The sequence below is a fragment of the Astyanax mexicanus genome, chromosome 19, assembly GCF_023375975.1.
Source record: "Astyanax mexicanus isolate ESR-SI-001 chromosome 19, AstMex3_surface, whole genome shotgun sequence".
NCBI classification, from domain to species: Eukaryota; Metazoa; Chordata; class Actinopteri; order Characiformes; family Acestrorhamphidae; genus Astyanax; species Astyanax mexicanus.
In genome coordinates, this window is record NC_064426.1 from 432,501 (window position 1) to 445,338 (window position 12,838).

At 43.9% G+C, this 12,838-nt stretch overlaps 1 protein-coding gene across 1 annotated transcript in view; it reads right to left on the minus strand.

Annotated features, from left to right (window-relative positions):
- hs3st1 (heparan sulfate (glucosamine) 3-O-sulfotransferase 1) overlaps window positions 1-2,341 on the minus strand; it is a 4,119-nt gene extending 1,778 nt beyond the window's left edge. Inside the window, exons 1-2 of the mRNA XM_007260297.4 lie at window positions 2,122-2,341; window positions 1-1,513 (exon numbers count right to left, since the gene is read on the minus strand). The exon at window positions 1-1,513 is cut by the window's left edge and continues 1,778 nt beyond it. Of these exons, the coding sequence (XP_007260359.3) occupies window positions 434-1,393 (960 nt within the window). The 5' untranslated portion in view covers window positions 1,394-1,513; window positions 2,122-2,341 and the 3' untranslated portion in view covers window positions 1-433. The remainder of the gene's footprint in view (window positions 1,514-2,121) is intronic.
- Between the last annotated feature and the right edge of the window lie 10,497 nt (window positions 2,342-12,838).

The following is a 12,838-nucleotide window of genomic DNA, read 5'->3' on the forward strand; positions in this document are numbered from 1 at the left end:
CTAATGCTAAGCATATCCAGTTCTAACCTTCTTTAGTTCTGTTCTTCAATTAGCATGATACCAGCCTGTGCTAGCATGCCTGGTTCTGGTTGAACAGTCCTTCCACACGTCTGTAGAACTTGTTTAGCTCACTCTGCTTCTGTAGGAGCTAAACTCCATGCTAGTCTGCTAATCCACATGCAGATGGATTTCTAAACTGGATCAGTTCTGCACCGGAACCACGAAGCAACGAATAGCATAGCAGCTAACAAGTAACAGAAGCCTACATGTTACCACTTTAGCACATTTCCTAGCTACTCATGTTCCACTGAAAGGTTCTTTTTTCCAAGAGTTTAAGTCTCGCAGCGTTCTGAGCGCTGAACATTCTTAGCTAAAGCATGCTAATCAACATGCTAATGCTTCCTTTATACCTATTCTTTTCCTATTCAGTATTTTACTCTGTTCTTGTATCTAGCCGATCCTCGCTAGCTCGATTCCAGTCAAACGTCCTTCCCACCAGCTGAAAGAAGTTCTGGTTGGGTTGGTGAAAGTATTCCCGAAGTTTCTGCAGGATCTCGGGTGCGACCTGAGGATGCGCCCGACCCTTCGAGCTGTGCAGGCAGCGCTCGGACCCCTGCCGGTCCCGCAGGCAGTAGAACCCTTTAGTTCTGTTGAAGTAGAAGTTCTCAGTGCTGATTTGTGGCTCTAGATGCAGGAAGTTCTCCACTTTCCGCATCTCCTCCAGAGGCTCCCGGATCAGCGCGTCTCCGTTCACCACGTGGAAGCTCTGCCGGGGGAAGGCGTCGAGCCACCGCTGCATGTGGGTGTGGTAGAGGCTGCGGTTCAGGGCTTTGTAGGACAGGTTCAGCCGGCCGTCGTCCTGCAGCAGCAGCGTCTCGATGGGCTGCGGCTGCTTGTGTTTCTGCAGGTGGTTGTGGAAGACCTGGGTGTAGTCGGACAGGACGCGCTCCACGGGGTCCCGGACGATCAGGAGGAGCCGGACGCTCGGGTTCATCTGCAGAACCCTGTCCGGTACTTTAGCGGAGGTGAAATACGCCGGCGTCTTCTCCACCGTGAGCTGCCCCCGCCGGGAGCAGGGCATCTGCGAGGCGTACCAGCTCAGCCCCCGCTGGAAGTGCGACTCCCAGTCGAAGAAGTGAACCTCGCTGTCGGCGGCGGCGACGCCATCGTTCAGACTCAGCATCTCGATCAGCGCCCGAGTCCCGCCCTTCCTCACGCCGATGATGATGATGTCCGGCAGGCGGCGGGAGCTGTTCTTGGGCTTGCAGGGCGAGGACAGTGAAGATAGTGATGACGACGGGGACGTGGGGTCTGAGGGGACAGGCGTCGGCCGGGACGGGACGAGGGGAGTGTGGGACAGGAACAGCAGCAGGGCGAACAGAGCGACCGCCATCAGGACAGTCCTCCCGCCAGACGCCTTCAGACTGACTGACCCTGAACTTCCGGACTCTTCATTCAGGACAGGATATAAACTCACACCAAGCGTAACTCACACACCCAGTCTACAGCTTACCTGAAAATATAAAAACAACATAACAAATATAAATACACATTTATATATCCAATTATTATACATATATAATAACATGTACACAGAAAATGTGGCAGTATCCATTTAATACATTAAGAGATAATTATGCTCTGTTAATATAGCACTGTCACTAATAAGTAATCCTAATTGTTTATATCAAATATAAATTTGATATATATGTGAGCCTCTATATGTAATAATACTTTGATCCACATGTATTATACATATATATGTGTATGTATCTGTGTAAATTAATATTTCAAAATAATATGTCTGTGGAGTATACAGTCTTTTATATTAATATAAAGGCCTATTTGTAAAAAGATATATAGTACATACATGTAAAAAAATAAATACCCATATATATCATATCAATACATCAATATAAACTTGTTTTAAGAATTTTACCTATATGTATTTTTTACAGCAAAATATACGGAACATATGTGTTGAAGTACAGATTAAATATATATTACACTCCCACATATATATGAGTACACTTCCTCATGTGTCTCGTGCAGGTCCGGTGTAAGCAACACACACAGACACACGCGCGCGCTCAGTATTAGAGTATGAGCGCGAGGTCTTACCTGCAGTGAATCAGCGGGAGCGCGCGCAGTCCGGCTCCGCGAGGACGGTACGGAGGGCGCGCGCTGGCGGTACCGCTCTGTCTCTCTTTCTGTCGCGCGCAGCCGAACCTTCGACTGACTCTTCGCCGCGCGCGCTGCCCCACACCGACTATAAAGCGCCATGCCTCCCGTGACGCGCTACAGGCCCCGCCCACTCCAGATACACTCACCGGACCGGGAAACGGAGAGAGGAGCGCGAGATTCCCGGTAACAGGAAAGACGCTCGAGCTCGCTGTGGATGAGTAACTGCTGAGTGTGTGTGTGTGTGTGTGTGTGTGTGTGTGTGTGTGTGTGTGTGTGAGAGAAAGGAAGAGACTGTAGTGAAACAAAGAAATCTTTGAATGGAGCACACACACACACACACACACACACACACTCACACACACACTCTCACACACACACACACTCACACACACACTCTCTCACACACACACACACACACACACACAAATACACACACACACACACACACACACACACACACTCATACACACATCATCAAACATCCAGGTGAACAGGTTTGTCATGTTGAGAAAAAAATACAAAAAGGAAGTTTGAATTCAATTTCACACCTGAACATCAGTCAAACCCCTCGACATCAGTATGGCAACATGGCAACTGTCTAGAAACCCCATTGTAACCACTCAGCAACACCATAGCAACTACTGTGGAAATCACTTAAGCACCGAAATCACTTTTTTAACCGGTAAGCAACCATGTAGGAACACCGTATCAACCATGTGGCAACACCATATAAATCACCTAGTAACACTGTTTTACCCATGTAGTAACACTGTATCAAACATGTCAAAAGCTCAGCAACCACCCAGCAAGACTATATCAACCACTTGGAACAGTACAGGAATTGTGTGGCAACCCCATAGCAACTGCAGAGTAATACCATAGCACATTGAGAACTACTTAAGGCAGTAAAATCTCTGCATTTTTCTAGAGAACTTCACTGTTAATGCTTCAGTACTTCCCTTCATAACACTCCGGCTAATTTTTAACTCAACACTAACACTAAACACACACACACACACACACACACACACACACACGGAGTGTGAGTAGATAGTGTGATAAGCGGTGTTTCGTCAGAAGGCTGTGAGTAAGTGAGAAATATGCAAACAGATTCACTAGATACCACTATCATCATATCCTTTTGTGTGTGTGTGTGTGTGTGTGTGTTTGTGTGTGTGTGTGTGTGTGTAAAAGGTAAGTTTTTTTCTTGCCAGCTGACGTTTACACACACACACATTCACATTCACTACTGTCACTCTCTCACGGTGACACACGCTGTTACTCACTTAAACAGGCGTGAGATTCTGACTGATACACCAGCAACTGCTCTCAGTGACGGAGTGATTAGTAACATCCTCTGCCTCTACCTCACACCTGTTATAACTGAGGTTATAAGGTGTGTTACAGTTTAAGTGAATTTTTGCACCAGGAGTAAAGCAGCATAAAGTTATCCAAAAGCAGTGTGTAAGACTGGTGGAGGAGAACATGATGCCAAGATGCATGAAAAAACTGTGATTAAAAACCAGGATTATTCCACCAAATATTGATTATTTCTGAACTCTTAAAACTTTATGAATATGAACTTGTTTTCTTTGTATTATTTGAGGTCTGAAAGTTCTGTATCTTTTTATGTTATTTCAGTCATTTCTCATTTTCTGTAAATAAATGCTCTAAATGAGAATATTTTATTTGTAATTTGGGAGAAATGTTGTCTGTAGTTTATAGAATAAAACAACAATGTTCATTTTACTCAAACATAAACCTATAAATAGCAAAATCAGATAAACTGATTCAGAAATTGAAGTGATCTCTTTATTTTTTCCAGAGCTGTGTATTTAAATATATATACACCTGTATTTATGTGATTGTATTGTATATTGGAATTTTAGTCTTTTGTATTTAACAGTGTTGAGCTCTATTGTCTCGTGTTCTTTATCTATTACTGCAGCGGAGAAGCAACATTCGTATATACAGCTGTATCTGCTGCAGTTGTGGTGGAGTGTGTGTGTGTGTGTGTGCGTATGTCTATATGTGTGTGTGTGTTCTCGCTCGTTCCGCTAATTATTGGGGTTATAAATGATTCATTTCTGCTGCTGAACGTGTTGTTATTTATTGCGCTGTGGAAGCTGCAGCAGCACAATCAGGGTTTAAAAGAGAAAAGTCTATTTTTGCTGAGTTTAATCTGCGGGTCTGTAGTTCTGAACCCCCGCAGTGGAAATCTCCGCACCCCATTACTGACATCAGCTCTGCTGCCGCTGAATCAAACCGGGAGAAACACACGCGGTTAATGAGAAGCGATTAACAGGTTTATAAACACGCATTTAAACCACAGCAATCTGCACCTATTTAAATATCTGCTGAAATGAAATGTAAATTGAATTTTCTTACTAGCAGTGAAAATAAGCAATTATCTGCCCTGGTCTTCTATTCATGAGAAACACCCCCGCCTTCCAACACCCAACACCACCCTCCACCACCACCCAACACCCTCCACCACCCAACACCACCCAACACCCTCCACCACCCAACACCCTCCACCACCCAACACCCTCCACCAACCAACACCACCCAACACCCAACACCACCCAACACCCTCCACCAACCAACACCACGAAACACCCAACACCACCCTCCACCACCACCCAACACCCTCCACCACCCAACACCACCCAACACCCTCCACCACCCAACACCCTCCACCACCCAACACCCTCCACCAACCAACACCACCCAACACCCAACACCACCCAACACCCTCCACCACCCAACACCCTCCACCAACCAACACCACCCAACACCCAACACCACCCTCCACCACCACCCAACACCCTCCACCACCCAACACCACCCAACACCCTCCACCACCCAACACCCTCCACCAACCAACACCACCCAACACCCAACACCACCCTCCACCACTACCCAACACCCTCCACCACCCAACACCCTCCACCACCCAACACCCTCCACCAACCAACAACACCACCCTCCACCACCACCCAACACCCTCCACCACCCAACACCCTCCACCAACCAACACCACCCAACACCCAACACCACCCTCCACCACCACCCAACACCACCCAACACCCTCCACCACCCAACACCCTCCACCACCCAACACCCTCCACCAACCAACACCACCCAACACCCAACACCCTCCACCACCCAACACCCTCCACCACCCAACACCCTCCACCAACCAACACCACCCAACACCCTCAACCACTCTCCACCACCCAACACCCTCTGAGACTGACGGACACTGACGTATGGCTGGGGCATCACTGGGCATCAAACCTGAGACCTCCTGAATACAGAGCCTGTAGAACAAATTTACATTTTCAGCGTTTAGCTGACTCTTTTACCCAAAATGACTAAAATTAAGGTTATTTCTATTGCAGATTTGGGCCATTGTAGTTTTAGGAGTCTTGCCCAAGGACTCCTACTATCAGTGTAGAGCAGAATTCAGTCACATAGAGCAGGAATTGAACCCCAGTATCCCACATGATCTGTTATCCACTGCACCACCCCAACACTGAGAGAGCTGCTCTGCTCAACTTAGGAAGAATAGTTTAATTGAATTTGATGAAGTGAACACACACACACACACACACACACTCACACACACTCACACACACACACACACACACACACACACACACACACACACACACACACTGGCACCTCACCACCCCTATTCTTCCTCCTTTCCTGTCTCTCCCTTCCTGTAGCTTGAACTCAGTGCCCTCTCTCTCTGTAGGAGTGTGTGTGTGTCTGTGTGTGAGTGTGTGAGACTGTGTGTGTGTGTGTGTGTGTGTGTGTATGTGTGTGTGTTCACTCTGAAAGGTGATTTTAGGTTCACTGATATCACAATTTTTTTTTAGGAAGGAGAATTTCTCCACCAGCCAATAATCAATCAGAGATCAGACACATTCTCAATCAATAATCAGTTTGATCTTTAAGGGAAAGTCCAGCATTGATTTCAAAATCCCAATCAGATGGAATCTGATCTTCGTCTGTGCAGTAAACACACACACACACACACACACACACTTGTGATACTAGTGATATAGTGAGCACACATGCCTATAGTCGTGAAAATGATGCCGTGGAGATTCACATATTTTAGGGATTTGAAAGATGTACAAGATCTCCGGTTTATTTATGTACAGATGTTCTGGTATGATGGTCTAATTTAATACAATCCAGATCTTCATCTTTATCTCAACACTCCTATACCCCTACCTCACAATCTGCAGATACTGTGTATAGAGAATACTGGAGTTATTATGGGATGGATTATCACAGGAGGAACATTAGGAACCTCTACAGCTCTCTACTACATGCTGAGACATCTGGCGTGTTGCAGAGTTACTCATGCATTACACCAACACTACTACTGTATCTGTAGATCAATAAATATTACCCATATCAGACTAAATTTATAATCATTTATTGATCCTGGGTACAGATTTTAGCAATTTTTTTTCTGGACAGTAGAAACAGTTACTCCAACAAAAGCAGGATAACGACTTTAAAAGAGCTCCGTTTGTCAGAGCAGTTCGTTTTCATTTGTTCTGCTGCAGTCAGATGTTCTGATTGGATGAACCTCTAAAGCACCGTTTCTTGGCAACGGGACAGCCAGACTGGAGGTATGTGTGTGTGTGTGTGTGTGTGTGTGTGTGTGTGTGTGTGTGTGTGTGTGTGTGTGAAGAGGAATGTAATCAAACTTCAAACTGAACTGTTTAATTGAGTGTAGAGTGTTGTTTGAGAGAGAGATGGTGAGAAGTTTGGTTCTACTGGTTCTGCTGGTTCTTCTTGGACCTGATGAAGCCCAGAACTTCATTAGAGTTCTGGAACTGACCCCAGATAACCCTTAATTCGTTTTGATTTGGTTCAGTTTGAATCAGATCAGATTAAATCCAGTTCTCTCCAACTCCTGTTTCTGACAGTAGGGTCCAAATCCTCTGCTAAACGTCTATAAAGCTGAAGTTCTGATGTGTTCTGTTGATTCTGTTTGCTTTTGTTTCCTTTGTTAAACCTGTTCAGTTTTATATAAACTGATTTATTCTGCTGTTAAACATGAGGTTGGGTGATTCTTGATTCTGGTGGGATTCTTTTGGGTCAGTCTGAAGGTCTGTGTGGTTTATTCATGTTACTGGAAGCCAAATCACAAAATCACACAATGCTGTTTTTATTCCATTTTGTGGACCCCTGGTGCCTACATGGACAATAGTACACACACACACACACACACACTCTCTCACACACACACACACACACACACACACATAATTACACACACAATTACACACTGTCCAGAGAGATTGAGGTCCGTTTCCCTCCTTGACTCGGTGATTGATATACAGGAGGACGCTGTGGGCAGTTAAGGTCTGCAGGACAATGGTCCATAAATCAGGAGTGATGGGGCACCGTGGACACCAGGGGGGGCACTGCCACACCGATATATTTAAATATCATGCAATAACTCCTATAAAGCACAAAAACACAGAACCCAACTTCCAAAAAAAAATAGATTGTGTAATTTTAGAAAAAAAAAATCTGACATCTAGCATTCTAATGAATAGAAATAGGCAGAGTTAAATGTTGTATTGGAGCCAGCCACCAGAGGGCGTAAGAGACATAGTGGCTTCACTTTTTAACTGCTGTTGTCCTGTCCATACTTATATATACAGTCTATGGTTTAAACATATAGGGACAGGCGGAGCTTCACATTATACTGCAACCAGCCAGCAGAGGCAGCGTTTGACGGACTGGAGCTTCACTATTAACAGACGTTGAGTTCTTCATGCTTTAGACAGACAGTGTTCAGCTCTGAAACTTAAATTCTGTGTAATTTTTTGTGCACTAGTCCATAATATAATATTATATACTCAGGCGCCGGAGCAGACAGCCTGTTCGTTTTAATAACATCCTCATATTGTACTGGTGTGTGGTAGAGTGTGTGTTAAAGTGTGTGTGTGTGTATTGGGGGGTTGTAGATAGTGTTAAACTTGAGTAAATATTATGCAGGACTGTGTGACGCTGCTGCTGAGTTTTAGTTTTTGGAGCTAAACGCTGATCTGGGAGTTTAGCAGGGTTAAAAGTTCAGCACAGGCAAACTGGAACACCTTCAAACACAGGATACACCAGCTTCCTCCTACACACACACACACACACACACATACACACATACACACACACACTGAATAGATCACTAAAAACACGACTGAAACTCTAAAACCAAGCTATAGTATTGAAAACACAGTAAGAAGGGTATAATAGAAATATAATGAATGTTTAATATGTGTGAATATAATGATGATATATTAGAATAATTACATTATTAGTGTTCCTCCTATCACTACTAAGGGGGACCAACTCTCACTGTATAAGATGCTGCTCCTCAGATCATCAATCAATCAATCAATCAATCAATCAATCAATCAATCAATCAATCAATCAATCAATTAATCACACCTGCAGATTGTTGGAGCAGTGTGTGTTTTTCACAGCAAAAAGAGGCCTAAAGCAAAAGTTTAAATGGTCATAGTTAAAAAGTCAACATTTCACAAAATTACTTTAATTACCCAAACCAATCATTTTACACTTACATACCACAGCAACCACTTGGCAGCGCTTCAGGAAGTACATGGGATACCACAGCAACTGTCTAGTGATCCCCTAGCAACACCCTACCAGCCTTTATGAAGCAGTAGATGCCGGTGTTGCCAAATAAACGTCAGTGAGCCAAAAACCTACAGTTTTACACAGATCACCGACTTTACGAGCATCATGCCAGAACACGCAGCAACACACACACACACACACACACACACACACACACACTCAGACACACACTGTCTCACTCTCACCGTCTCACCCCAGGGAGGATGTCTCGCCAAAACACGCTCAGAATTTGAGGCTGTTTATTTAGAGCTCAGATTCACCTTCAGAACATTCTTCTGTTCACTATCAGACCTGAACTGTGGAACACTGAGGTTCTGCAGGTTCTGTTCAGTATATTACAACACCTTAAAACCTCTATTTTTTAAAGATAACGTGGTGTTTCTTGTAAAACACCCTAAAACTATTTATTCATTAATTTCACTGATTATTTGGTATTGTGACTCTAATTCTGATTTGTGGATCAGATAAGAGCTGATGAAGAGCAGATAATGAGTTAATAATGAGCTGATAATGAGCTGATAAAGAAATGATAATGAGCTAATAATGAGATGAAAATGAACTGATAATGAACTGATAATGAGTTAATAATGAGCTTATAATTAACTGATGAGTAGCTGATAAAGAACTGATAATGAGTTGATAATGAACTGATAATGAGCTAATAAACAAATGATAATGAGCTGATAATGAACTGATAATGAACTGATAATGAACTGAGGAATAGCTGATAAAGAACTGATAATGTCATAAAAAAGAGCTGATAAAGAAATAAAAATGAGCTAATAATGAGATGTAAATGAACTGATAATAATGAACTGATAATGAGCTGATCATGAGCTGATTTCTAGATGAAGAGTGTACAAAAGATTGTTATTTGACCAGGTTGCATCCCTCTTGTTCAGTAGGTCTGTAGTTTAGTGTTTAGTGTTTTGCATGTAGTTCTTATTTTTGCCAGTAGGTGGACCCTGTTGCACTAGTGTACAATCCTACACAATGTGGTTCAGAGAGGTATTAGTATGACACAGCCTTTCATCTAATCAGTCTCACCGTGTGCCTCTTACTGTGTGCGTCCATTGAAAGTGAGTAAGATTGTTTTTGCCTGTTTTCTTTGTTTTATCTAAGATCTAAAGCTATATTATTATTAATATTGTTAAGTACAATGATTCTTTCCCAAGTTTAATGCTTATTTGAGTTAATTTGGAAGATTGAGCTACTAGCCAATTAGCATTAGCTAATCGAGGCCTGTAGGCCTGTACGTGACATAAAATATAGTCTGTGGCTAATATTTCTCACTAAAATGCCTTCTTATTAGTTATGTATATTTTGTTGAGTAAAATACTGGTAGCATTGATGTTTAGTTTCTATGTATTTATGTTGTACATTTATACCTGTGAATTGCTAGGTTTTAGCATTGTGTAAGCTGTTCATTGAGTGTATTCTCTACTATTTCAAGCTTTTCTTATATTTCTTTTTATAGATAAACCACACACACATACACACATGTACAGCCAGGATAATGCTCATGCATTATTAAAGTCAAGTTGTATTCTGGAGCTGGATCTGAATGTTCTTTCATCTCACCTCACCTGAACATTATAATTGATATCCTGACCCGATCCCTGAAGTGATTGCAACTCTTAATACAAACCAGATATAGTCCACGCTACAATTTTGGTCCTTCGAACCGGATTCAAGCAACCACTACAGTCAATATGTCCAGGTCACAAGAGAGAGATGTCAGAAACAGAAACAGGCCACAGAGATCGAGACACATTCCATCCTATCTACTGGATTATGAAGTCAGCTACACCCCAAGGTGTCATGTACCGGATGATGAGCAAGCATCTTCATCTGAAGTGTTTAGATTTCTCCGCAGCATGAAAGAAGAAAATTGCCAACTACGCAGAGATGTCCAGCGTCTTACAGACATGATCCAGCAATCTCCTGGGCAGGCCTCACAACCTCGGTCGCTGTACAAGCATGGAGAGGACAATACATCAACTATACCAGCACCTACAAGTAGGCCGACGCCATCTAGTGGTCCTAAAGACCCACGTCAGCTAGTAAGTGCCCCACTGGTGCACAGTGATGTTCCTCCATCTCTACAAGGTCGCTGCTGTGACTCTATTGAGGACCTCGAGTGCAGCTTGCAGAAAGCAGGATTGATCACTAAAGATGACAATTCTCCTGTGACCTCTCGAAGTTCATCTCCCTGCTCCCAAGCCAAGCTTCTGGATTTAGATGTTGAGGATTGTCCAGAGAAGGAACCATCACGTCACAAGGACTTTAAGCCACACAGAAGAACTTGTGATAAGTCAAGTGATAGCCAACGGCCACGTCCCAAAGCAGCATCCATACCAGGTGCCAAGTATCATTCGGAGTATGAGGATGAATACGACAGCTACGACAAGCCCTATCACCATGATGACAGACATCACCGCACTTACAGTATCCCTCCACCCAAGTCAAGTCATCCATACTACAGTGATGATTGTAGTCCCTCTAAGCCCTACCGATCAAGTAGCCTAAGATCTCACCGTGAAAGCCGTTACTATGGGCCTGAGAGGGGATGCTCTCCTGATAACAGAGGTCACCCTGATGATTATGATGCATCTCATCATGGATATGACAGAGAGAGATATAGGGGAGACAGATACTCACCTGACCAGCAGTACTATTCTTCACGTTGTGCTTCTCACTATGACAAACACCCAGCTCTAGATGCCTATCGTGGTCCCAAGCCAACTATCCCTGATTTTAAGTCCGAGGACCCACGTGAGTTTGCCAGATTGAAACTAGCCCTGGACAATTTACTCCCTTATGATGCTCCAGAGCACTTTAAGTTTCAAATACTCACAGACCATCTCAAGTGTGAAGAGGCGCTACTTATAGCTGACTCCTACACTAACAGTCCACGCCCATTCACAGACACTATAAGGGCACTCACTGAGATGTATGGTCAACCACAGCAGTTGGCACTGAAGAGGATTTCAAATCTGATGGACGGACCAAATATCCGTGCTGGGGATGTTAAAGCTTTCAAGTCATTTGCCCTTCAAGTTCGTGCTTTAGTGGGAATGCTGCAACAACTTGGAAGTCAAGGATGGACAGAACTGCGGTGTGGTTCACATGTCTCTCGTCTTTTAGCCAAGTTGCCACATGACCTAAGAGCAAACTTTCACAGATTTGTGAATCCAGTTAACACTCCAGTTCCAACCCTGCCTGATATGGCCGACTGGCTTGAGTACGAGGTACGAGTTCAAGTTAGTAGTGACCAACATAGCAGTACATTAGTGAGAGAGAGACAAGCTCCGCCCAGGAGCCGCCGTCCAGACTATAAGTTACACAGATCTACTGCTATTCTTCTCAGTAGTGAATCCCGTCAGTCAAAGATGAGAACAGACAAGGATCCAGCTGTGAAGGAATTCACACAAGACAAGCCAAAGAAATATTGTCCCTTCTGCAATACTGAGCAGCATTATCTAAATCAGTGCAGCAATTTCAAGCTCTTGTCAGTAGAGCAGAAGACGGAGTGGATTAAAGCAAACAGTCGATGTTGGCGATGTGGACGTGAACATCAGGCAGCAAAGTGCAACCTCAAAGCCAAGTGCAAACAGTGTGAGAGGAGGCATCTGGATATTCTTCATAATGTGAATACCAGCCAGATTACCACAGCAACTGATAGAACCCAAGCACCTGAGTCAAGCACATGTCTTGTGAGTTCGGTGGTAGAGAATCTGTACATTGACAGGCCAGCTAGTAGCCGGCAAGTTGTACTTAAGTTGTGTCGAGTCTTCCTGCAAAGCGGCTCGAGGGTACTTGAGACCTATGCAATATTGGACGATGGGTCAGAGCGCACAATACTCCTACATGATGCTGCAATTCAATTGGGCCTTAAAGGAAAGCCAGAAGATCTTACCCTCTGCACAGTTCGGCAAGAAGTCTGCACCATCCATGGAGC